At 38.6% G+C, this 25,221-nt stretch overlaps 4 protein-coding genes across 5 annotated transcripts; 2 read left to right on the plus strand and 2 right to left on the minus strand.

Moving 5' to 3' along the window:
* Positions 1-32: 32 nt before the first annotated feature.
* On the minus strand, positions 33-1,798 carry LOC122402505 (NADH dehydrogenase [ubiquinone] 1 alpha subcomplex subunit 8). The gene is made up of 3 exons (XM_043405346.1): positions 1,480-1,798; positions 1,053-1,228; positions 33-436 (listed from the first exon to the last, which is right to left on the minus strand). Exons 1-3 carry the CDS (start codon positions 1,612-1,614, stop codon positions 211-213), a joined length of 537 nt encoding a protein of 178 aa, XP_043261281.1. The 5' UTR covers positions 1,615-1,798; the 3' UTR covers positions 33-210.
* Positions 1,799-11,310: 9,512 nt separating this feature from the next.
* LOC122402582 lies at positions 11,311-19,617 on the minus strand. Its single transcript, XM_043405508.1, has 2 exons — positions 19,403-19,617; positions 11,311-13,503 (listed from the first exon to the last, which is right to left on the minus strand). Exon 2 carries the CDS (start codon positions 13,492-13,494, stop codon positions 11,311-11,313), a length of 2,184 nt encoding a protein of 727 aa, XP_043261443.1. The 5' UTR covers positions 13,495-13,503; positions 19,403-19,617.
* On the plus strand, positions 13,851-18,463 carry LOC122402583. The gene is made up of 3 exons (XM_043405509.1): positions 13,851-13,938; positions 14,142-14,344; positions 17,855-18,463. Exons 1-3 carry the CDS (start codon positions 13,851-13,853, stop codon positions 18,461-18,463), a joined length of 900 nt encoding a protein of 299 aa, XP_043261444.1.
* A 110-nt stretch (positions 19,618-19,727) lies between the features above and the next one.
* LOC122402506 (myosin light chain alkali) lies at positions 19,728-23,486 on the plus strand. Of its 2 annotated transcripts, XM_043405348.1 has the most exons (6): positions 19,728-19,864; positions 20,027-20,054; positions 21,097-21,405; positions 21,637-21,723; positions 22,080-22,147; positions 22,939-23,486. In XM_043405348.1, the coding sequence occupies exons 1-5, from the start codon at positions 19,862-19,864 to the stop codon at positions 22,109-22,111; spliced, it is 459 nt and encodes a 152-aa protein (XP_043261283.1). In that variant the 5' UTR covers positions 19,728-19,861; the 3' UTR covers positions 22,112-22,147; positions 22,939-23,486. The 2 variants fall into 2 exon arrangements, with proteins under 2 accessions (XP_043261283.1, XP_043261282.1); XM_043405347.1 differs by lacking the exon at positions 22,080-22,147.
* The last annotated feature ends 1,735 nt before the right edge of the window (positions 23,487-25,221 follow it).

The following is a 25,221-nucleotide window of genomic DNA, read 5'->3' on the forward strand; positions in this document are numbered from 1 at the left end:
GAACTCAGTAAAACAAACCTTATACCTGTCAAACAGTTATATTTATTTTCTCTTTATAATCTACAATTTTCATTACATAAATTACACTCATTCGTATTCGTTCCCAATTTTATATGGAACAAGTGCAAATGTAGCAACAATTCTCATTCTTTCAAACTCCAGTACACATTGTGTCAACTATAGAAACAAATTTGCACTAGGCAGTGATGACTAGTTAGACCACCATGTGCGCATTCCAAATTTGGATGGACGATATGGAGGTTGTACTACTTTAGGTGAAGTAGCATCTGGGTAGTCTTTGTTTTCGTACTTCGGTGGCCCTGGTGGTCTTGGTGAATCGTGTACTTTGGCCTCACAAAAGTATCCAAAAGGAGGCCGCTCTATTTTCAAATTTTCCAACATGCATTTATCAAACTTGACTTGCGTTTCTCGACACCTAATCATATATTCAAATCGTGAATGATTATAAGTTCCACTATATTGAAATCTCTTGCAAAATTTAATATTTGTTATACAGGGTGTCTGGCTACCCCTGGGAAAAATTTTAATGGGAGATTCTAGAGGCCAAAATAAGATGAAAATCAAGAATACCAATTTGTTGATTGAGGCTTTGTTAAAAAGATATTAACGATTTACGTTCCGCTTGTAGAACGGCAATCTCAAACGTGTGTTAGTGGTACTCACAAGTCACAGGTCACTCACAAAACTATGAGGTTGTCGATATGTCACTAAGTAGAGTTTCTCATGCTGAGTGAGAACCACCATCGCATGCACGCAAATTGCTATTCTACAGGCGGAACTTAAAACGTTAATAACTTTTTAACGAAGCCTCAATCAACAAATTGGTATTCTTGATTTTCGTCTTATTTTGGCCTCTAGAATCTCCCATTAAAATTTTTCTCAGGGATGGTCAAATATCTTCTATATAAGAAGTCATAAATAACATGAATATGCTCTATAGTAACAAGTACAAAATATTACGAATATAATATTTAAAGACAATACAATATTGCATATGCTAAAATACTATAAAATTCACTATAAGAACATACTTGGAGAGTTCGAAGGAACCAGAAGAACACTCAAGACATCTTACATAGCGATTAAAATCATCAGCACAATGTTTCTTGATGTCTTGAAATACTTCTAATGCACAGGCAGTTAATTTCCGTCCATCTTTGTAACATTTTCTGGGATCGTCCAATTCTTGTTTACATAGAGTAAACTCCTAAAGGTAAAGGTCTGTGGATATAATGTTATTGCATAGAAGAAATATGTCGATTCCGAATTCAACATCCGTATCGACGAAACAATGATTACGGTTAGATAAGTTTGTAACATAATTTTTCTGCAATCAATTCGTAAGCTTTGACAATGTTATGTAACATTTAGAATCGAAATTCAAGAATAAAATCAGAAGCGAAAGTTTGAATCGGCTGAACCGAAAGAAAGTAGAGCCAGCCGAAAAAATCAACTTACAAGACTTTCTCGTTCACATTTCTTTCCAACATAGACAGAAGCGGCCTGTAAAAGTGGCCAACTAACATTTATTTCCTGAACTGTTAGCTCTTCATCGGATGGGAGGTCAAGCAGCGCTGACTTCGTAACGACCATATCGCTAAATATTATTAATGATCCGGTGCAAGAAATTAATAGTAAAATCGCTCCTCCTGCTTTCCTTCAATTTAAAACGATCTCATAATTGAGACCGAAACTCGATTAAAAACACATCATTTTACGATGACGTTAAAACTCGCGATTCCACAGACTTGCGGCGTCGCAGTCTCGGCATGTGACATGCAGATCTAGGGAGTAGATCGTCACGCCGCTCTAGGAAACAACTGCTTGTTCCGCGCAGGAATTAAAGAAATTCTCACCGGTTCTATAGACTTTAGTCCGACTACAACGTCTAAGAAAGACGATCTCTTATCGGCACCGTGCATTTACTATAAAATAATGGCGGTGTATTTAAAGTTGTCCACAAAAACTACGAAAATGTTATTTTTTTTAATTAATAAATATATATGATCTTTTGGACAGTTATCAAATGATTTGTAAATGACTGCAACTGATTGCACTATCAAGCTCAGAGATGCCACTACTGTTACGCTATCACGTGAACGTAGGTTTAATGCACATAGCGCCACAACGGGAATTAATTGTAACCCGATTATTCACCGTCGAGTGCAGAGTCATGTAACTGCGTTTTAGTTAGGAGCGAAATCCAAACGGACCAGCGTATTGTAATAAACAATACGATTGTATGTTTTTCAACGTGGGCGATCAAGCTGGGGAAGGTAGAGAGAAAGGAAGGCACTTCTTTTCAGATACTTAGTTTATTTTCTAAAGACCACGACAAATCGGAGTTTCCGTCGTTCCTTCTTTTTGTTTATTACGGACCGTGCCAAATTAGCTATTTCCGTTAAGAGTTTCAATGGTCTTGACACACAGCAGGGCCTCGCGACACTTCGCTTCGAGTTTCGTTTACTTTCACAATGGTCATAAATTTTCTTAAGGGTTGCTTAGGCCGCTAGCCTCGTTTTCTCTCTCGACTCCCACGCTCTCTCTCACGCGCGTCCGCTCCAACATGGCCGCGTAACCTCCACCTCCACGCGGCTCGGGGGTGGATCATCGATCGATGACGATCCGGACGGATGGGGCAAGGCACAAACCCCGATTGGACCAGGACAATCCAGAGGGAGGATCGAGGAATATTCCGGAGAAGGGATGAACATCGAGGACGACGAGAAGATTTCCGCGGAGGACCAGATCGATTTTGAAAGTCAACCAAGTTGTATCTAAAAGTCGGGACGAAGACGAATAAATTTTGCCAAACTATTTTCGAACATACTGACCCAAGAGCGTACAGCATATGCTATACACCGTTGGAAATGATACCATTTTTAACTTCGATATCAGATGGGATAATGTCGAAAAATGGCCTCAAAGTTCGAGATTTTGCGGTTTTGAACAAAAGAAACCGGTAGTAAAAGCCCATCCGATCCGAGGGACCTCGGGTAGGCACCTGAGGAAAAACCGAGGGGTGTAAGCGATACTCTAGCAGATTGGGACGGCAAATGTGCCCCACCACCTTTATTTCAGTGCCGTGTTGGGCCTGCGTTTGCCGCATGGGCCCCGTTCCAAATGCCCACGGCGAAATCGCCAATGGATCAGTTGTTTTTCATGAACATAATATATTCATGATAGACGATTCGCAGGTATGAGTTGGGAATGTGCAGGTTAGTATTCAGTATTCACATCATTATGTTTCGTTCAATCAATAAAATGTCACTCCATTCACTATTGTAAGTGACGCATTAGTCTGAATACTAACTTGCACATTCCCAACTTATACCTTGCGAATTGTATACCATGAATATATTATGTTCATGAAAAACAACTGATCCATTGGCGATTTCGCCGTGGGCATTTGGAACGGGGCCCATGCGGCAAACGCAGGCCCAACACGGCACTGAAATGAAGGTGGTGGGGCACATTTGCCGTCCCAATCTGCTAGAGTATCGCTTACACCCCTCGGTTTTTCCTCAGGTGCCTACCCGAGGTCCCTCGGATCGGATGGGCTTTTACTACCGGTTTCTTTTGTTCAAAACCGCAAAATCTCGAACTTTGAGGCCATTTTTCGACATTATCCCATCTGATATCGAAGTTAAAAATGGTATCAGTCGATTCGCCTTGGCGAGACCTTTCCAACGGTGTATAGCATATGCTGTACGCTCTTGGGTCAGTAAACCCCTCTATGACTTAACATTGTCCTTTACTTTACTTCGTAGATTGACAACTTGACCGTATTTTAGATGTTTGCTGTACTCTCTCTGAGAGTTGATCTGCCCTGCGAGTTCTGATTTTACCATAAGCAACCCTCGGTGGCCCCTACCAAGGTGACAGCGACGAACGTTGCTCAGCGGAGGGAGATTGGTCAAGCCAATCCTCAACATCGTCACTCTCGGTAGGGCGGTTCCTAACATTTTGTAACATTTACGCCCACTCTGCTGTCTAGCGTCCAGGTAGGCCACGCAGGGGTGAGCGAGAACGCTGCTTTTTTATTAATAATTTGGGGAAGCCTGTCGTCGGCTCCCCAAGACCCCGGTGTTCCGCAGCTGTATGCGGACGCGGTTTACGATACGGCAATCGCTATTGAGGCGAGGAAGAGCTCAAAGATTCCAGGTCTCGAGTGGAGTTTAGAGTTTCCCTTAATGACTGTAATGTACTTTGCTAAATAAAAAGGTCTCGAAATTTTAATCCTCAAAAATAGCGGAGAAGTCACGTCTGTATCGTAAACCCACCGATCTTGAACGCGGCCGTTAAGAAAGTTTACAATACTCGGTTTTCCCGGCTTGATTTGCTCGCGTTGAATTCCATACAATAGTAATATGTATTATAATACGCGAATTTGTTTGAATTTGCTCGCTTGAATTGCGGACTCGATGGTGATTAATCCAATTCTAATAAATTTCTGTCGCGGCGCTGTGTACTAAACTCGAATTCACGCGATAGCGTAACAGTACCAATCTACTAACTATATACAGTCCGTTACGAAAGTCGTCGTATACCCTTTAAAAAGATTATTTAAAAAAGAAACAAACATTGACATTTAATAATATTGATTATTCTATATAAAAATGTATTATTTTATAGAGATATTCTATTTAATAAGCAAAACAAAACGAGTTCTAGTCCATCCTGGTTAAATATGACTGGTTTATGCCAAATAGGGTTGCCATTGCCAAACGTATATGATCATTCGGAACTCCCAGGCAGAGATGCTAGACGGTGCCCCGAATGCACCGGGGACACCTTATTCCACTTTCTCACACTATGCTAGATCACGTGTACGTGAGCTCGTAGAGTTTCGGAGAGTCGACAAAGGCAAACTGACACATGCCCTCTTTTTCGATTCTCCGAAGCTACCCGAAGTAATTTCGTGGGAGTCGGGAGAGAAAGGCTAAAGTTCTTATTTTACGAATCGAGCGAACAAGATAAATGTATATAAAAATCTAGAAACGTGTTTACTTTGAACACAGACGAGGTATATGAATAGACCTTTCACCTAATGCAATTTTTCAGCCCGAGTTTCTGGTGTTCCGGGACCCCATTACTATTTTCGTGTCACTCGTAACGTTATCAACAGATTTAGAAATTAACCAAGAGGAAGTGAGACAGAAATTAAAATTACATAAATTTTATTATTTTTTAACGGAATTAAAACTGTACGGTCCATCATTGGACATTAATCGATTAATTTCATTGGAGTAATCAATCGATTAAGAGTATTTAAAAATTTCAAGATTATTAAAATACCTAAGGATGTATTTCATTGATACGTACACCGCAAATTCTCTGTTTTTTATTTTAAATTGTAATACATCATTTATTAAAAAAATAACTCGGCAGAAACGTATTTGCGTATCTGGCATCGCCAACCGTTCGAATCGTCAGTAAACGACAAAAGCCATCGTGACTGACAGACCTTACATTTCTCGAAATCGGACCTGGGCGCTTTTTGAAGATTCATTGACTTTCCATACGAAGCGACCATGCGTTATATACATATACATGTTATACATGCTAGGAACTATAAATTGTATAACTTTCGTTGTATATCTACTTTCTAATAACATGGGAAAATTTTAAAATATAAAAAAATGTAAGAATACTGTAGAATTTTTGCAATGGAGAATTATTGAAAGAAAATGAGGTAATTATTTAGAATAGGCCGGGTCTCACCGATTTCGATGATTTTTGAATATGTTGTAGAAATCAACATTTTGAGCAACTTTTTCCTATACATATAACCGCCGCTCGGCCTTAGTTTCCGAGATTTTTCTTCAAAAAGATTGCTACTACTACAATGAATTCTGTCTATATGTACATATCTGTGGCTCTGCATTGCATCAGTCCACGATCGTTGCTTTTTCTCTTGTTTGTATTAGTCGGCATGACAACCGACGACAAATAATGTATAATGTGTCGAGCTAAATCTAGTTCTGCATTGTTGTCAAAGGTTCGAATATTCTGAAGTATGGAACTCGCCAAATACATTATGTAGGCTATTTAGGTGAATTCTTCTTCCGTCGACAATATCATGCTAATGATCTAATAATTAAATTTGTCGAAATAATGGCTGAAATCTTTCCCACTTTTGATAATATCAATAAAGAAAATTGAAATAGAAAATGAATGCGTGGCCGCCGTTAGGCGGCCCGCTACACAAATCGAGTTTTTAAGCACAGCTGTTAAGCTGCGTCCCCACTGGATCGGCACGGCTCGGCATTTGCCGATAGCTGCGTCCCCACTGGGTCGGCACGGCTCGGCATTTGCCGATCGGCACAGCGTTCGGCAAAAGGCGGCACGGCCGTGCCACTGCTATGCACCGCGGCAAAGCCATTTCAGTACACAAAAAATGTACAGTGACGACGAAGTAATAACTGGTGCTGCTGCAGTTATAGTAATAGCAAATGCAAAAAAAATGCCTAAAAAACGAAGATTTTGGATGCGTCCGAGTTTACGTAGCAGAAGAATATACAGGGTGTTCGGCCACCTCTAGCAAAAATTTTAATGAGCGATAGTAGAGGCCAAAATAAGACGAAAATCAAGAATACTAATTTGTTGATGGAAGCTTTGTTAAAAAGTTATTAACAATTAAATTCAAAAATTTCAAATCGTTCTGGAAAAATTATTTTCGGTTGCGGGGGTCAACTACAATCATTTTTGGTGAGTACACATACCTCCGAAATCCTATCTACTTTCGAGAAAAAAAATCGAGTAGGTGCTGAAATTTTTCGGCGAAAAAAAATTTTTCAAATCGTTCTAAAAAAATTATTTTCGGTTGCGGGGATCAATTACAATCATTTTTTATCATTACACATACCTCCAAAATCGTACGCACTTTCGAGAAAAAAATTCCTTACTGAAAATCCAATTAGGTGTCTAAATTTTTCAACGGAGAAAAAAAATTGCAAATCGTTGTGTATAGCCATAAAACAGCTGTCAAACACGCGCGGCCACTCGTCGCGTCCTAATCCGGAGTCCCGTTTTTTCTTCGATAAATTAACGTAGCCTTCGACTTGGGGAGAAAACCTCGGGCACCCTCGTTCTGGGGGTGACCTGGAAGTCTTCCTCCACCACGTTCAGGTATGAGGAAAGAGTTTTCCTCCCAAACGGGGTGTGAAAATGGGTCCTCCTTCCCTTAGTCGATGACCAATCGGTCGAGCTAAAAGTTAATACCAAATTCGGTTGACACCCCCAAAATCGCGTATCGGAGGAAGAAACGGGCTCCGGAAACATCGACTATGCAAAAATATGGGCACGAGGAAAAAATCTTTCGCCTATGACCATATTTGGTTACAAGACGGGGCTTTATGGCCCTGCCTGGGCCTTTCAGAACTGGAGGTAGCAATCGTCGCGCTGTGAAATTTTCCGTTCGATCGCGAAAGAATACCAATTTGTTGATGGAGGCTTTGTTAAAAAGTTATTAACGTTTAAAGTTCCTGTATCTTTGTATCTCGATGATGGTTTTGGAACGAAATTGACATGAAACTTTCGTGCTCTCGTGTCTTGGCACGATCTCTTTTGATGGTTACCGACATCGTGCCGATCGACTCGTCGGCATGCCGGTCGGCTTTTCAAGCCATGCTATCCAAGACGATGCAGTGTTTGGCTTTGCCGAGAAGTACTTAGGGTGCCGATCGGCCGTGCTAGATGACAGATGCGGACGCAGTGTAGACGCAATTCTCGGCTTTTGCCGATCGGCCGTGCCGAACGGCAAAAGCCGACCCAGTGGGGACGCGGCTTTATACGCATTCATTGCCGGCCGCCTCGATGTATCTATAGAAACAATAAACAATCGGCGAGTCGTATACATACTGCAGATTTTTTGTCAACAATCGGCGAGTCGTATATATATAATAGGCACGTAAGTGTAGATAGAATTCATTGTAGTAACAGCGATATTTGTGAAGAAAAATCTCGGAAACTAAGGCCGAGCGGTGGTTATATGTATAGGAAAAAGTTGCTCAAAATGTTGATTTCTACAACATATTCAAAAATCATCGAAATCTTTGAGACCCGACCTTTCCTAAATAATTACCGAAAATGAATTGATTATATACATACATATGTTTATATCGGACACATCCCTCGTCATTCGATAGCTTATCCAAAACAAACTCTGTATGCAAATTTTTAACTTGAAATCTCGACCGTGGGGGTAATAATGTCGTGAAAACGAAAATCATGTTTTTGTACAATTTCTGTTGACCTATTAAGTAAAAAAATGTAAAACAATACAGAGACATTTCTTGTACCGGGGCACATATTTTGGGAGATTTTCAGATTTTTTGATTGAAGAACTAGGTAGTAAAAAATAAAAAACTGTAAAAAATGTCGAAAAATGCCGATTACGTATTGAAGAAGGTCCGGAACTACTTTTATACTTTTATAGTAAACAGGTATTGCTGTTACTATTATTCTCAATTTTTTTCAGATTTTTCATTCTGGTGCGCCGCAGTGAAAAAAAATAAAAACCGATTTTTTCCTCATTTTCTGCGTATTGGAATAACTTACACGTTGAATTTTTATGAATTCTTCAATATATGAGTGTTTTCTAGACTGTTTAATGTTTGTACACTAGGCAGAATTATATAAGAAATGAAACAAAATTAAATTAAATAAATTAATAAACTTAACTTAACTTAATTAATTAAATTAATTAAGTTGCTCGTCTGTATGCACGCTTCTTTTTTGTACATGTATGACTTTTGAACCCATTTATAAATAAATAAATAAATAAATTTTAATTTGTTGGTTATTACCTAATCATTTTTTATAATTATAATTTTATTACTTTACATTTTTTAAATTTCTTACAAATAACGTGTATCAAACCTTGAAATGAGAACACAAAACTTAATGTAAAATTACATTGAAATTCATTTGGTTGTTTAGACTCAATCGTATTAATAGTATAAATATATGAACGCACGTCCATAAGCGTAGTATAAAAATGTCTTTTTTAATAGTTAACCCTTTGCACTCGACACCTTTTCGGACGTTAGCTATCAGCAACTCGACGCTACTTTCTCGCGAAAACAAAAACCCTTGAGTCGTGATATTATATGGTACAACTTTGGAACCAAGTAAGGCATTGTGTTGAAATTTGGTTTATATGTATTTATGGACATTGAAGAACACATATTTACAATACAAAATAAAAATTTATTTCTCATAATTTTCTATGGTATGGTAAATTCTGAAACAATTCCCAATATACATAGCAGGTTGATTTATACATGTTTCACAATAAAATGTTGTTTGACGTCTTTCTCCTGGTGTTTTCCTGTCGGAACAAATAATGCAGTCCCGGTTTCTTTGGCCTACATTTGGAATATGTAGCTTATTATTCATTCTATTGTCCGACAAAGAACGTTAATTTATTTAGATTATAACGAAGATAGCAATAGGAATGGTTCGACTTTGAATGAAGTTTCGATTTTACGTTTATAGTTTTTTACGTTTACGTTTTATGTTCTTTATGTTAAATAATTTTAGTAAACATTAAATAATATAGTTTATATAGTTACGTTTATTGTCCACGTGTTTGAATCCGACCATACGCCTCTGACCATCCTCGACAATCCTTCCACTTCCAACGTAAAAACGGCTGATATATTTCTCATTTTAATAGAATATTTCCCATTTTAATAGGAAAGTACAGGAAAATATGTGTTTCTTACAAAATTGCGGTGAAATCAGTTCATTCTCCTTAATCACTAATAAACTTTCATGTCCCCTCAGAGGGGACAACCGAGTGCAAAGGGTTAAAATATGTTCATAAAATATTATCGTTTTAAAACGTGTATTTCCGTAAAAACAAATTTTTGTAATTTTTTCTTCATTATGGTATATTGCTTATACATTGTATATGCCTACACAGGTCGGAAAGTCAAAAATGCCTAGGCAGTCGAGAATCTCGGCTCGAGAATATGCGAGATCGAATTTCAGCTGTGTTGAGAGCAAGAAGGATAGACTGACATTCGCCGCCTTTCTCGAATCTACGAAGCTATACGAAACGCCAGAACTCATATACAAGGTGGTTGGCATTAGTGTGTGTGAGTGGTGGGGCAGTTCCCTTTCGGCACGGGTCTGCCGTCTGATAATACTCCACTGTCTTTTCCAATCCCTCCCATAATCAACTCACATGTATTTACGTACACACTCAGCTGGCTGCCCATCAATACTAATTCAGTGCCTAGTTTCTCAACTAACCGCCATCCATGAGAAGAGGCCGCTAAAATCAGCTCCGAATTTTCAGGTCGGTATGGCAGTCAGATTCGGCCGCGAAAGTCCATAAGGTGAAAGGTCTATTCATATATCTCGTCTGTGGTGAAAGGTCTATTCATATATCTCGTCTGTGGTGAAAGGTCTATTCATATATCTCGTCTGTGCATATACCTCATCTGTGGTAACAACAGGGACATTTTACCGTCGGCGAATAAAGTCGATGTGCTCATTATCGATAATTCTAGGGGAATCGTCAGTATGCTATATTCCTGTATTCTTTTCTATTTTAATTCTGATCCCGGTTATGCAAATTTTGGGACTAGCGAGAAGGTTCGAAAAGAACCATGTTTTTTTAAAAATACTATGGAAATATCTAACTAATCCGGACTCACAAAAAATTGTAACGTTTCCATGTTACTTCGTACGTAATTATTTAAAAAATTGGTATAGATATTTGCATAGACTTCTCAAACTAGCTTTAATCGCCGCAAGATTGAACAAATTTCGAGAATCCGACTTTTAAGAGTCGGGAGTCAAACCGGACTCTCGATGCTTGTAGACGCAGTGTTGCCACGTTTTGCCACACAGAAAGTAGAAAAAGTAGCTGTGATGTAAGTCCGTGGCACGATCTACTCAAGACACGTTCATTCTTCTTATTGGCTATCGATCGTCTAATCTTAATCGATCAATGTTATATTTCCACCGATCACCACTCCCTCGTTGTTCTTCCCATTCATTGAACAGGGTGCAGATCGGTCACTCAAGTGGTCCTGATTCGATGGCCAAGAACAGAAAAGAAACTGTCCAAAAATCTATCGCTGGAAACACTTTATTATTAAAAATAACGCGATTGAAACGACACATTATCTTTTGCTGATCCCTCGATAAATTACAGAAAGACAGAGTTCGAATGCAAAGAGGAAACTCCTGTAGATCACAAGCGGAGTATAGCGAATGGAAAAAAAAAACCAAAGTTACGTTGTGGTAAAAATGGAAAGCGCCGAATACTGTCTATTCAGCTTGATTGGAGGCCACTTCAATATTACAAACATCATCGTTTCGAACTCTAATAACTTCGCTGGCTCTCTCGAGGGTGTCAAGATGGCCTTTCTCGGCAAAAAGCTGCTGCCTATCGAGAAACCCCTCGACGTCTCTGAGCGCAATGTCCATCTCGAACACGATCTCGTCGCCGCACGTTCTTCCCCTGTTCTTTGTTCCGTCACGGGGAATTGAGCTAATTTCTATACACACTTCCGTGATCCCATCGCTTTTATCGGCTATCCTTCTCGCTTCTTTGTTAATGGCGTCGCAAATATTTTGCCAAACGTCTCTCTGACTCGCGTGTAGGTTCTCGATAAAACGTTGGAAAGTATCCCAGTCCATTTTTTCAGTGTTCTCGAGGATTCGTCGGTAAAGCAACAATGTATTCGCTGTCCCGTCGCATCCACCGTCGTTCATTGTTTTCAACAACGATTCGTCGTAACTAATTCGCCGTGCAATATTGTTCAAAGTATTCGACGAGTTATCGTTGGAAGAAGTCGAAGGATGGACGTTCAAATTATTGGATCTCACGGATCTCGTAGATTTAAGAGATCTTAGAGACCCGAACAGCCGTTTTATGCTAAATCTCTTCCTACCGAGACCTTCGACCTTTCCGGAGTTTCTCGTTTTCGAATCATCGCTGGAAACCTGTCTGGCCGGCGAACGATGTTTCGTTTGGTTTTTCTTGTACAAACTATCGCTCTGCACGACAGGTTTCCAAGCAATTGATCTTTCGTTCCATTCGTGTACCAGATTTTCCGCGGACGAGGAACTACAGGCTGTGGTGTTGCTTTGATCAGATCGTACCATCGAGCTGGACGCTTTCGTTAGGTTCTCCAGCGAATCGTTCTCCATCAGACACGCGAGGTTGCTCGATTGTTTATTATTTTTAGCGTACTCGATCCATTTACGACATTCCGCGTAATTATAGACATTCTTCGCGGCCCTTTTCGGACGGTTCGACTCGTCGTAAATCGTGAACGAAGAATCTAATTGCGAATTATAGTTCTGATCAGGATGCAGAACGAGTTGCGTGTCTTTTAATTCGAGGCAATCTTGCTTCAAACGAGCCATCGTATTGATGATCGAAGAAATGTTCTGATTTTGTTTGGTAAAATTGCTCAGCTCCGATTTCGATTTTATGTACAAGATATCGTTTATGACTTTCTCGTTGAATTCGTCTTCGTTTCGCCGACTTTTGATGGACGTTTCACGATCTTTTTGTTCGTTACGCGATTTGGGACGTTGCAGATCGGTTTTAACCAGAAAATCAGAATCAGTAGTTTTATCATTGTGTTTCCTTTTGAGTTTTCGAGACGATCCAACGTTCGGAGTCTCGTTGACATTTTCACGCTCGGCTACCATGATTTCCACGCGTTGAGGAGCGTTTGTCTGGGATTTTTCTTCTCTCGAACTACCGATATTACCGATCTTTCCTGTTTCCCGTTTCCGTTTCCAGACGCGTTTGTCGTCGTTCGATAATGTTCGCGCGTTCAGAAAGTAAGAAGCTCTGGGCGGCGATTGTCGCGTCTCGACGGAGACGTTTCCAGACTTGGCGCAACTAATCACCCCGCAATGTTTACAGATTCTCACCGAAGGATCGTTCGAGAGGATCCGTTCCAATTCTTTAGCATTGTACCGAGCTATCAGAGACTGCAACTCGGTAAAAGTTTCTTGAAATCGAAACGCGACTAACAGAGAATCGTCGGACGATTGTCGGGACAGATTGAAAATTTTGTAAACCGCACCCAATTCGACCAACGGACGTTTCTCGACATCTTTGGAAACCAGATTGACAAGAGAGTCGTCCAGAAAGTTCAAACATTTCTCGTCCCTGATTTCTTCGTGTTCCCCGAACACTTTTTTAATAGACTTCTCCATATTAGCATTGCACGCGTAGTACCTCAGAAGCAGATCGACGTCGAACGGCTTGCACGAGCCTCGTAACGAATTTAATCTCTGTTTGGAGTGTGGGAGACATTCGGTACTTGATTTAAAATTTTTGGAATTATCAGCGTCTCCTCGAGCGACATTTTGTACTGGCGAACGGGATGTCGTGCTGTCGTATTCGCGAATCGTGCTTAGAGTTTTAGAGGTTGGAATTTTCGTTGATGAATCGGTAATCGTTACTTCGATATACTCGTCTTCGTCCATTCTTGGCGACTGAAAATAACGATTTCGTAAATGTCTTGTATTTATCGGAGATTCGTAGGAATTTAGACGATAATAATAATGGATTTATTATCAAAGTAAATCGAATATTTGTATTATTTTCACTCACTTTCGAGCGTCAATTATTCTACACCGATGTCGTACTAGCTCCATGGTTTAATTCACTCTTGGTTCGCTTGAAAGAAACGTTACACGGAATGCAATTTAGAAATAAAATAGACATTCGCAAAATACGTGACAAATGTCGGGCCTTCGCGCATTTCCCATTCCCGTAGAAAAGATGACGATCGTCACACGCGTTCTGACAGCTGCGGTTTCACGTTCTTATCGAGATCAGAATGCCCCAAATAATGGTTCAAGCGTTTGCAAAAGGCCTAGTCGATAAGATATTGCTGGAAGCTTTCGGTACCATGGATCCCAACGATGGTAAATTATATGTTCTCTCATGCGAGATATATTCGATCAAATTTTCAACGATTTATCTAGTATTTGGAAAGTGCATGTTGTCGATTTTCAGAATGTTTTTTCACAGTTTTTAACGCGAAATCTGTGTACGTAAATTCCACGCGTTCGTCGGGGAGAATTGTACATTTTTCGAAATTCCAATCAACGAATATAACCGTTGACAGAAAAGTTACGAGCGCTGGACGGTCGAGAGAAATCGGCCGACGTTCGATCACAGTCGACGATGCAAATTCACGAGCAACCGAGCACAAATCACAACGAATCCGAAACCACGGAGCTCATAGAGAAAATGGTGTGCGGTTTGCGAAACTTGCAAATTGGAGATTCGACTTCCGTCCCGTCCTTCTTGTCCAACCTAGAGAAACAGGTGAATCGTAAATGATACTACGTTTTTTCTTTCGGACAAAGGAGAAATTAACCCCTTGACGTATGATTTAATTTCAAATAATTTTTCAAACGTGTACTATTTAATTTTGTTTAAATTTGTTCGTACGAGAAGTAGCCATAAGAAGGAATAGATTTGGGTATATTCCTAGCAAACGGACCGTTCACCCCATCGGGGTGAGTTATACGTCATTCGATTCGTCTGATTCAGTACATTATTAATATGCATTTCATTATTTGCGGAAATTCGTTATTTTTGTTTAAACTTGTCAGAAAGTTGTAGTAAAAACGTAAGGTTAAGTATATTTTGACAGATTCACAGGTAGAAACAAGCGACTGTCGTTACTGTATTCATGGTGTAAATTATAAATTCCATGAAGTCAAATGCTAATTTGTTAAACATGTATTGAATGAAATTTCTGCTATTTCTGCTAATATTTCATTGAATAAATCCCCATTTTCCTCTTAGGTACATTTACTAAATACGTAATGGTTGAGGTATCCAAGGAAGTTACCCTTCTTGAAAATATAAAATATTGATAGTATTACAGTCAGTTACGAAAGTCTTTGCACACCCCCTAAAACAGTCGTTTTAAAGAAAATAAGCAACAATTTCATACAATATTATGTTTATTTATTAATATGTACAATATTATTAATTAGCCTATATAAAAATGTATTATTTTTTAAGAATATTTTATGCAATAAGAAAAAAACGAAATATGTATGTCACAAAAGTGTTCGTACACTAAAATATGAAGTTAGTACATCTACTAAATCTAGTAAATTTTTGTTACATTAATATTTTGTCCATCCTCCTTTTGCTTCTAAAACAGCTTTTAATCTTCTTGGCATAGAATAGACTAATTTAGGAAGAAATTTTTTTCCATTCCTCTTTCAATGTAGTTTTAAGAATTTGTTTATTTGTTATCTTATGCTTCCTGATTTTGTGTCCCAAATAATCCCATACGTGCTTTATAGCATTCAAATCTGGTGATTGAGGTAGTGAAAAATGTTGTTTCAGGACATTGTACAATATCCATTCCCGAATAACATGAGTTGTATGCTTAGGATCTTGGTCTTGTTGGAAAATTCAGTTGTTTCCCAGTCCCAATTTTGCCGCATCATCTTTTAAGTGGGTTTTAAGTACATCTAATTATACCCATCGATCCATAATAGAATCTATAAATACTAAACTCCCAACTCCTGAGGTTGCTTTTGGGCCTCAAACCATAACGGATCCGCCACCATGTTTTAAAGTTGGTATCAAGTTTTTCAAATCGAGTACTGTGCCGCTTTTTCTCCATATTTTGCCTCTTCCATCTGCTCCAAAAATATTATATTTATTTTCGTCAGTGAATAATACTCTTTCCCAAAATTGTATATTCTCGTTTTCATGTTTTTTTGCGAATTCAATTCTCTTAGAACGGCTGATATCACTGACTAAGGGGTTCCTCCGCGGCACGTGACCACGATACCCAGATTTTCTTAAAATTTTTTGAATATTTTCAGGGTGTACTGTTTTTCCAAAATCATTTTCTACCTCTGCGGCTATTTTTGAAGCACTTACTTTTGGATCTTGGCGAATAATTTGCAGTACAGATCAAACATCTCTATTACTTAAGATTTTAGGACGACTACTACGTGATTTATTATCATATTTACCAATTATTTTGAACTTTTTTATTATGTACTGAATAGTAGAATGTTTTTTGCCTACAATGTTAGCAATTTCATGTAGAGATTTCTTCTCCTTATACAATTTAATAATTAATTCTCGCATTTCAACGCTTGTTTCTCTCCTAAAAGCACTCATTGTCGCTAGATGATTGTTAGACATCTTTTAAGTGAATCACGACGTCATGATAATGTAAACAAAACATTATCGGGGAAGCCCAGGTATTATGTATTAAAAACTTACTAGATTTATTAGATTTACTACCTTCGTATTTTAGTCTACAAACAATTTTGTGACATACATATTTCGTTTTTTCCTCATTGTGTAAAATATTCTTAAAAAAAAAACAATAAATTTTTATATAGTTTAATTAATAATATCATACATAATAATAAATGAATATAATATTGTACGAAATTGTAATTTCTTTAAAATTACTATTTTAGGGGGTGTACGAAGACTTTCGCGACTGACTGTACGTCATTCGATTCGTTTAATTCAGTACATTATTAATATGCATTTCATTATTTGCGGAAATTCACTATTTTTGTTTAAATTTGTCGGAAAGTTGCAGTAAAAACGTAAGGTTAAGTATATTTTGACAGGTTCACAGGTAGAAACAAGCGACTGTCGTTATTGTGTTCATGGTGTAAATTATAAATTCCAGGAAGTCAAATGCTAATTTGTTAAACATGTATTGAATGAAATTTCTGCTATTTCTGCTAATATTTCATTGAATAAATCCCCATTTTCCTGTTAGGTGCATTTACTAAATACGTAATGGCTCAGGTATCTAATGAAGTTACCTTTCTTGAAAATATAAAATATTGATAATATTATATATTATAAAAATGATTAGAGAATGTGTGGCATGCTTCCAAGTGGACTCAATTTAATTCGTGTAAGCATCAGTAATGGGATCTTCAAAATTGACGCTGTGATTAATTTTCAAATGGCCTCTGTGATATTTTCTACGACAAAATGTTGATTCATCAATCTCGACAATTTTCTCTACCTTTCCAATTGCTGTGCAGAAATTATACATCCAATCGACCATTATTTGTCCTATAAAATAAGACCATCATGAAACAGTATTTTCATTTAATTTTAATTATATAATAATATGACATTGCTCATAATTGTATGTTAGCATACATGTTAATTTTAAGACATCTGTAGCTTAGTTAGGTCGGGGTTAGGTTAGGAGCCAAGGGGAGGGAGAGGGGGCAATATTTTGTACTGTTGCTGCACATACTGTCTACCTGACCTACTCCTGCATAGTATGTGCATAAAAAAATGACTTTTATGCATACGTGCATGTTTAACAAATTTGGATTTGACTACCTGGCATTTATAATTTACACCATGAGCACAGTAACGATAGTCATTTGTTTCTACCTGCGAACCTGTCAAAATATACTTAACATTACGTTTTTACTGCAACTTTCTGACAAGTTTAAACAAAAATAACGAATTTCCGCAAATAATGAAATGCATATTAATAATGTACTGAATCAGACGAATCGAATGACGTATAACTCACCCCGATCGGTGAACGGTCCGTTTGCTAGGAATGTTCCTAGATTTGTTTTACGAATACCTTGTGAATGTAAATAAATGCTGATTTTAATAGATAAAACTCGATTACGAGCGAGTAGCCTCATGATTGTAAAACATGTCGTCAAGAACTTGTAACGAGTCAGACTCATTATTGTATGGCAAGGGGTTAAGAGCATCGAACGATCGAGAATTAATTTCGTAGGCCCAGTGAAATCGTTTCGTTTGAATATCGTAAATATTTGATACGTCGAACAGGTGAAATACGTCGTGTACAATATCGACAATACATCCGAGGAGATGTCCGTCACTCATGGTCAAGGCGACGTGCAGCAAATAACGCATAACGCGGTTATCGAGACGGAACCGTCGCGTCTTCGCCAAGAGAAGGAAAATTGCGACTCGAACGAAATAACCGGGGTGTCCGTCAGCCTGCTTCATCGAATGATAGAAGAACTGGAAACGAAAGCGGAGAACGAATCCGATTCGATTTGCAAAGAGGGTATCGCTGTTTGGGAAGAAACGGAGGAACGTTTGATAAGAACCATCGAGAACGTTGACCACGATCGGAACATTGCTTTGCCGTCCGAAAGTAGCTCTAAAAATAACGTGAACGATGAGGTATTAACATCTTCGTGCCTGGCATATCCGTCGCCTTTCGCGAAGAACGTTTCCCTGGAGGATATAGTCATCGAGGGGATAACACCGTCGTCCTTTTTCGATCGAAAGAGTCCTTCGTCGAGCATGGCGCGCGGCGAAAGCAAAAATTACGGCACCGCGAAGAGGTCGCGTAACCGGAAGAAGAGTCATTTCTTGAGCAGAATGCGAAAAATGATGCGGGTGGTTTTCGGTCGTCGAAAGAACTGACGCGCGCTTCTTCATTTGGACGGAGTCGACGCACTGTTTCTTAATGTCCATTCGCAGACCCACTTTTTAAGAAAGAAATGCCTCGTTAGACCGTGACAAGCTGACAAAAATAACTTCGCGTTACGGTCGTCGGGTTGTGGATGATGCCGTGGCTTCTCGTGCAAGTTTTCGGGAAAATATACGAGACTTTAAACGGATTCCGCGCGTTACCAATGGTATCAGGCCCCCTAAACTCTATCTCAGCGCCAAAGAACACTTGTATTCGAAAAATTCTTTATAATACAATGGCTTTTCTGATAATTACGAGTCTTTATTATTATGGTAAAATGCGGTTTTTTTTAACCATTAGCGTATCATGATCGACGTTCTTAGAGGTCTGCTTCGGTATATTTGTTTTAACATTCGTTATATTAAATGAGTTTATTTGAAACAAAGAGTCCCTGAGAATTACGTGTTTCGTATAGGCATGAGTAATGAAAAGAATGGTGTTAGAATTAGGAAAGAGATTTTAGAGATAGTTTCTGGTTCAGCCCACGAAACGAGCGATTAGAGCAGCCGATTGGGTCGTACGCTTCAGAAAATTCAGAATAAAATAGATGATTTGAAAAGACTAGGTAATGGGCACGTGATTTTAGAATTACTCTGGGTTAGAGAGGGTTAAGGTCACCATTTCGAATAAAAATCTTGGGAAGAATAAAAATGTTCTTACTATACAAAAATAGTTTATCACAGACACGAAGCTCTCCAACGTGCAATTTCTAAAAATTAGAGAAAAAATATTTATGCACTCTGTATGCAACTTTGAAATAATTATATTTTACTTCTTTAAGGTTGTGCAATCTTTGAGATATGAGAGTTAGGCAATATTAACACGTCAGTTTTCCATGTCCAGGCTTGAACCGTAAAAAAATAGAAATATTCGATAATTGAATGCTGTACCTGTTATTTCGTAGCATTTTCGATGACATTTACTCAGAATTTTACAAGTATTACGGATTTTGAGATAGGCTGTGGGTGTAAGGTGCCGCTCACCGGTGACCACCGTGGCAGTGCACGCGTTAAAGTCATAACGGGATGTAGGGACGTCGAAGGCCGATGGAAGTATATTTTGGTTTAATGTGTTCGGCCCGCGTTGCAGATTTGGCAGCCCCGGCGCACGAACGCTATCGTTGGAAACCATTTATCGTAGTAGGAAGCACAGCTTAACCCGCGATTACCCCTCGAACTGTTTTTGGATCGCGGCGTTGCCGATACTGCCAGTCCTCCTTGTTTAATTCTCGTGTGTCCCGATCATCGCGCCATCTACAGCAATAAAATGAATAAATTTGGTAACAACCGGTAGCACTTCTGGTCCACGCTTCGTTCAGTTAACACTCAGTCGCACAACTATAGACTACAATGGTAAGTCTTTTGGACACTCTCTACTCGAACTGCGAGATCCCAACTTCTTTCATTTATTAATAATTCTCACGCTCTTCTCCCGTAACTCCAAATTCTCGTTTAAAATTTCAATATTCCGTCGATGAATCTCCATTAAAAGTATCGTTCGTTTCCTTCTTGCAGGCAGACCTCAACTCTAGGGAAGTCGAAAGTGAGTAAAACTAAAAAATACAGGAAATATTTCGCTTGTGCTCGAACCTACCTGTGCGCCGGAAGTAGGAAGCGAAAGAGTTCGAAACCGCCAGTTTGTCAAACAATAGTGAAGAGTGAATCTGCACGGTTTCGCGCGTCCCGGTATTGTGTGTCGCGAGGAAAAATTCGTAGATCGATGGAGAATGTGCGTTTGACGGGCCCTCGCGAGCATATGTCACGATAGATCGATACGTGTGAAACTTTCTGTGCGTTCTTAAAAAAATATTTTTCAACGCGTTAGATCGTCGACGGGGGACGCGAAACTTTGAATATTCAAATATTCTTTTAATCGTGGTTCAAAGCTGGGCTTTCGTTCGCGTGTAACACATTCCTAGAGTATCACGTGACAAACGAATTACGCAATCGTCAGTAACTGGTAAAGCAACGGGGTGTAATCATCCCGAATGCGTAGCACCATTTCAAAAATAGTTGGTTCTCTATTCTTATATGGCTCGGCGGGGGTAATCTGACCCACTACTTCCACCGGCGAGTTCTTGAATCGGTTGCTGGGTGGGAGCGGCTCGAAATAGAATAATATTTTTGAACCAGGTACGCACCAAGAGCCAAGCTTCAGCTGATATCAACCCAGATTTCACGCTCGGCATTCCACGGTTTAAAACTACCCAAGAATCTCCATTTCGAATATCGAGTATTCCGGCGCAAAAATTCTCTTAAGCATTAAAAATTTACAACGTTACAAATTTAACGATGGTAATTTATTTATGTAACGATCGTGAACACTTTTGGGGGGTGACTATCGTAGTAGTCTTATTAATTATAGCTGATTTAATTTTACAAAAGTAAAATTGTATATATAAATTTAATTTGCTGAGTCTGTAACGTCTTCAAAATAAACGATGCAAAGAATATTGGCGCGCGCAACCAACGCTTGGACGATCGTTTCAAAATAAATCTATATCGTTGGCTAAATTTAGACGGTTCCTGAAGTTCTTTGCATGTTCCTGGTCGATTAATCGTTTCTTTGCATATTCGTTTAACAGAGGCAGAATTCGCCTTTTCCATTTACGATGCTGACGGTTCCAACCAAATCGACGCTGTCGACCTTGGAAATGTTCTCCGGGCCCTTAACCTGAACCCCACGAACGCTACCATCGAGAAGCTTGGAGGAACGAAAAAGAGGGGCGAGAAACTGATGAAACTCGACGAATTCTTACCGATTTACAGCCAGTGCAAAAAGGACAAGGAACAGGGATGCTACGAAGACTTCCTCGAGTGTCTGAAACTGTACGACAAACAAGAAAACGGAATGATGCTCGGGGCCGAACTTTCGCACACGCTGCTCTCGCTTGGTATTGAAATCATTCGTATTTATTGTCGCCAGTCGTTTCGAGTTTTATCAATATTTTCTTAAACGAGAAAACAAGATACTCAAATATTTTGATCTTTTTGTTTAAAGTTTTGCAAATATATTTTTGAATATATATTCTTCAAGAAAATAGAAAAATGAAAAATCGATCGGTAGTAATGGTAGCGAGAAAGATGGAAACAGCGATCAACGATTGTTGTATGTGCCCCCATAGGTGAGAAACTGGCCGATAACGAAGTGGACACCGTGTTGAAGGAATGCATGGACCCGGAAGACGACGACGGTTTCATCCCCTATGCTCGTAAGTATCGTTCCACGCGTAGGACGGAAATGCATCCCGCGAAATAGACGAAGACAGAAAGAGTGTTAAATAAGCTGCATCAGACAATTAGCGTAGAGCATAGGTAGTTGGAAGGAAAGCAGTTCAAGGAAACGCATTTGTCTAAGTTTTGTCAGTAGACGTGGTTGATTTTGCAGTAGAAAATTTTAAAGCAACCTTCACCCCCTATCATCACCCCACCCAATGTACAGTACTAGTAAATCCTTAGATCGTATACGCAGCCGCCCGAAATGTCCAGCCGTGTCACGGGAATGATTAAATCATTCGGGCCCAAGCCCCCCATCATTTGACGTTTCCACGTGTTTTGTTTTCTACAGCATTCTTGAAGAAGATGATGGTGCTATTGTAAGCAAACAAGATGACAGTGTCACAAAAATCGTGTTTCGTAAGTACATCCTGTAAAGTGCGTCTCCATGTGTCGTCTGCCTTTGTTTCCCTCTTCTTCTTCTTCTGATTCTTCTTCTTCTTCTTCTTCCGCTGTTTTTTATCTGCAAACTAATACAATTTTCTTCGCCCACCGCCCCACCCCCCTCTTCGCACGCACATCTCGCAAAATATAGGACGCAACGAATCATCAGGGATGCTGAAATCGATAACACGCTTCTCGCACTGACTACCATAAACGGTTAAAGATGTTCATGCAGGAGGCTCGTGACTCGAGGGTGTTAAAAACAATTTTTTAACGACGTTAACGCCATTTATATATTTCGATTTTGCCCTCTACACGACGAAAAACGTTTTTCAGGTGTTATATTATTTTTTAAATATTTCTGGATTGTTTTATAGAGATGGAGTTACTATAAATAAATATAAAATTCGCGTTAATTTATACGCGAAATACTCGTTTTTGCAATTCGGAATAAACGGTATCCATATTGGAAAATTTTAGGTTTTGACAAAATTTAAAATAACGTTTAACCCTTCGTGTCACGGAAACAAAGCTCAAATTTCTCGAGCTTCGTGAGCTTTGTAATATATTATACAACATCCTGAAATGGCAAATCAAATTTTCTTAATGCTTACTGAATTCGATCACGCTTATATATGTGTATTCGGCGCCAAGCTCGATCGGCATAGCGTTTTTACGACAATTGTGACCACTTTTTGGTTTTGCCGGTCGACTCGTGCCGCTGTTGCTGTTCAACGTAATTAACGTGGATCGTTTTGTTTTTTTAGCGTTCCTCCGTAGACTGTGCGAGAGAGCAACGGCAGAAGATTGAAGTGACAACGCGATCGCCATAATGTCGGCGTTCATCGGTCGACAAACTCCACGTCAATGAGGGACACGTCTGTTCGTTATATTCATCATACCATTCATCTCCTATTAAAAATCATTAAGCGCGCCCGAGCATATTACATTTCACACTGACGCGCGAAGCAGTGAAAAACATTCTGAATCGACGTATCGTCGTATCGAGCCTCTCGGCAACCAATGTATAATAAAAAAAAAATTTTCAAAAACCTACCCAAATTCACGCGATCTTAAAAGCAAACGTACCAATCGCTCGCAACACACGCGAGAAACTATCACACTTCGATTCGGTTTATTTGCACCGTTGCAACACAATATATTTTTAGCGATAACGACACATAATATCATACGAATATCTTAATATATACACTTATGTATTAACATTGTACAGAACCGAAAGAAAAAGATCAATGTTATTTTACTTCTTACGATTAATTTAATAAATACCCCTCGTCTAACGAGGACAGCCAAACCGATTTTGTCAATCATTTTCATACGAAATTCGCGGTACGCAGGGTACCGTGGAATTATTTTTGCTCGGACACGAAGGCTATTTAAAATGTTTGATCCAATATGGCTCGCGATTATCTTCTAATTATAATAAACAATCGAACGGTACTGCATCTACCGAATCTACATAATCGATTTATGTATAGAATTCATTGTTTTGCAATGCATAATTATCACGCATATTGTGACGTTAATTTTTAGAAAATACTTTCTAAAGCCTCAACCTTTCCAAAATTTACATTTTCGTTCCTATCATTTGCAACTATTAATATATATTTGGAAAGAACACTTAACTATTTGTAATAGCATAATTTTTCTAATTGTGCACTGCTTTTATAATATTTTGACGTTACATTCAAGTTTATAGCAAGGACATCGAAGGATAACGTTGTATTTTACATAATTAAGACACACTTCAGGAGTCATCTTTTACTATGACACTCGGTAAAAATTCGATAAATTGTAATGGATATTGTGCCAACAACATTTAAAAAGTACATAAATATTAATTACAATCACGATTTGGAATAAAAATTCGTCGAAATCTTCGATTCATACAAATATTACTATATCATGATTTCTATCGATTGTAATTTTTAACAATTTTTATTGGACAGTAGTTGAAATAATTATTAAAAATATCGACTTAGTAAATAATTGTTATAAATATTAATATTTCGTGAAATTGTTGCTCGTCACGGAGACCTAACGTAACTTTGACCTTGTTCCATTAACCCCACTCCTTCTGCCTTAGTTAAGATTGACTTCAGTGCCGAAAATAGTTTTCCAGCTTAGGCCTCCGAGGGAGAAGGATCTACGCACCTGAGTCCTGTCTTCTGGTCATCTGGTCACTAGTGGTATCAACTGACCACTATTATCTCTTCTTTTTGTTTAACTGTAATATATGCTCATAGTTACTTGTTTATTTAATCACTGAGTCTTGATTTAAATTTGTTTAACAATTTGCCTCCTTCGTTATGAATGATTACAAACAGCTTCTTAGTCTTTAAGTAGGTATATCACATGGAACAAAAATAATTTGTAGCATCGTATTTTATTTAATCATTTGCTATTTCTATTTCTCTCCTGTTATGTGACATTCTATTGTTCTTCTGATAGAATCTTGATATTTCTTTAGCTAATTATATTTAAATATGATATAATTTAATTATATTTAGCTATTTTTACTCTGTCACTTATTTCTATAATTGTAAGTAAGGAATACTGTGTTTCTAAGGCAGATTTCAGTTTAGGTATTATATCGATCGAATCAGATTTATAATAGTACATTTTCTTCAATTTTGCTCGATTTTCATTTCTGTTCGTTTCTGAAATTTTCATGGTTCTTTAACTCGGTGATAGAGATGGAACCTAGATTCCATCTATCTCCTTTCGGGTTTCCAGTCGCAGCAACCTTCTCGTGGTGGGATCTGGTAATCGGTGTTACCCACAACGAAAGTATTCTAAATACTTTCCTCCTGGGTAGAGTCGAGCTAATGGCTGCGAAATTAGAATAGTTCCTTAAAGTATATTAGAAAATTGTACTCTGTAAATTGTTGGAAAATCTAAAAATTCACAGAACTTTGTATGTGTCAACTGCATTAACTGGATGTTTCAAGAAATTTATTCTTAGTAACGTGAAATCGTTTCCTTTGCCCATCTGAAGAAAAGAATTCACTTTATTCAGGCGCGTGGTC

The sequence above is a fragment of the Colletes gigas genome, unplaced genomic scaffold (assembly GCF_013123115.1).
Source record: "Colletes gigas isolate AHSC1104 unplaced genomic scaffold, ASM1312311v1 Colletes_gigas_Sc00037, whole genome shotgun sequence".
In the NCBI taxonomy this organism is placed as follows: domain Eukaryota; kingdom Metazoa; phylum Arthropoda; class Insecta; order Hymenoptera; family Colletidae; genus Colletes; species Colletes gigas.

Coding starts and splice junctions, on each gene's coding strand:
- LOC122402505 (XM_043405346.1), bottom strand. CDS start 1,614: ATGGTCGTTACGAAGTCAGCGCTGCTTGACCTCCCATCCGATGAAGAG. Junction 1,229..1,479: donor AATGTGAACGAGAAAGTCTT/GTAAGTTGATTT, acceptor CTTTACCTTTAG/GAGTTTACTCTATGTAAACA. Junction 437..1,052: donor GGTTCCTTCGAACTCTCCAA/GTATGTTCTTAT, acceptor ATATATGATTAG/GTGTCGAGAAACGCAAGTCA.
- LOC122402582 (XM_043405508.1), bottom strand. CDS start 13,494: ATGGACGAAGACGAGTATATCGAAGTAACGATTACCGATTCATCAACG.
- LOC122402506 (XM_043405347.1), top strand. Junction 21,406..21,636: donor GCACACGCTGCTCTCGCTTG/GTATTGAAATCA, acceptor GTGCCCCCATAG/GTGAGAAACTGGCCGATAAC. Junction 21,724..22,938: donor CGGTTTCATCCCCTATGCTC/GTAAGTATCGTT, acceptor TTGTTTTTTTAG/CGTTCCTCCGTAGACTGTGC.
- LOC122402583 (XM_043405509.1), top strand. CDS start 13,851: ATGCCCCAAATAATGGTTCAAGCGTTTGCAAAAGGCCTAGTCGATAAG. Junction 13,939..14,141: donor TACCATGGATCCCAACGATG/GTAAATTATATG, acceptor AACCGTTGACAG/AAAAGTTACGAGCGCTGGAC. Junction 14,345..17,854: donor TGTCCAACCTAGAGAAACAG/GTGAATCGTAAA, acceptor TACGTCGAACAG/GTGAAATACGTCGTGTACAA.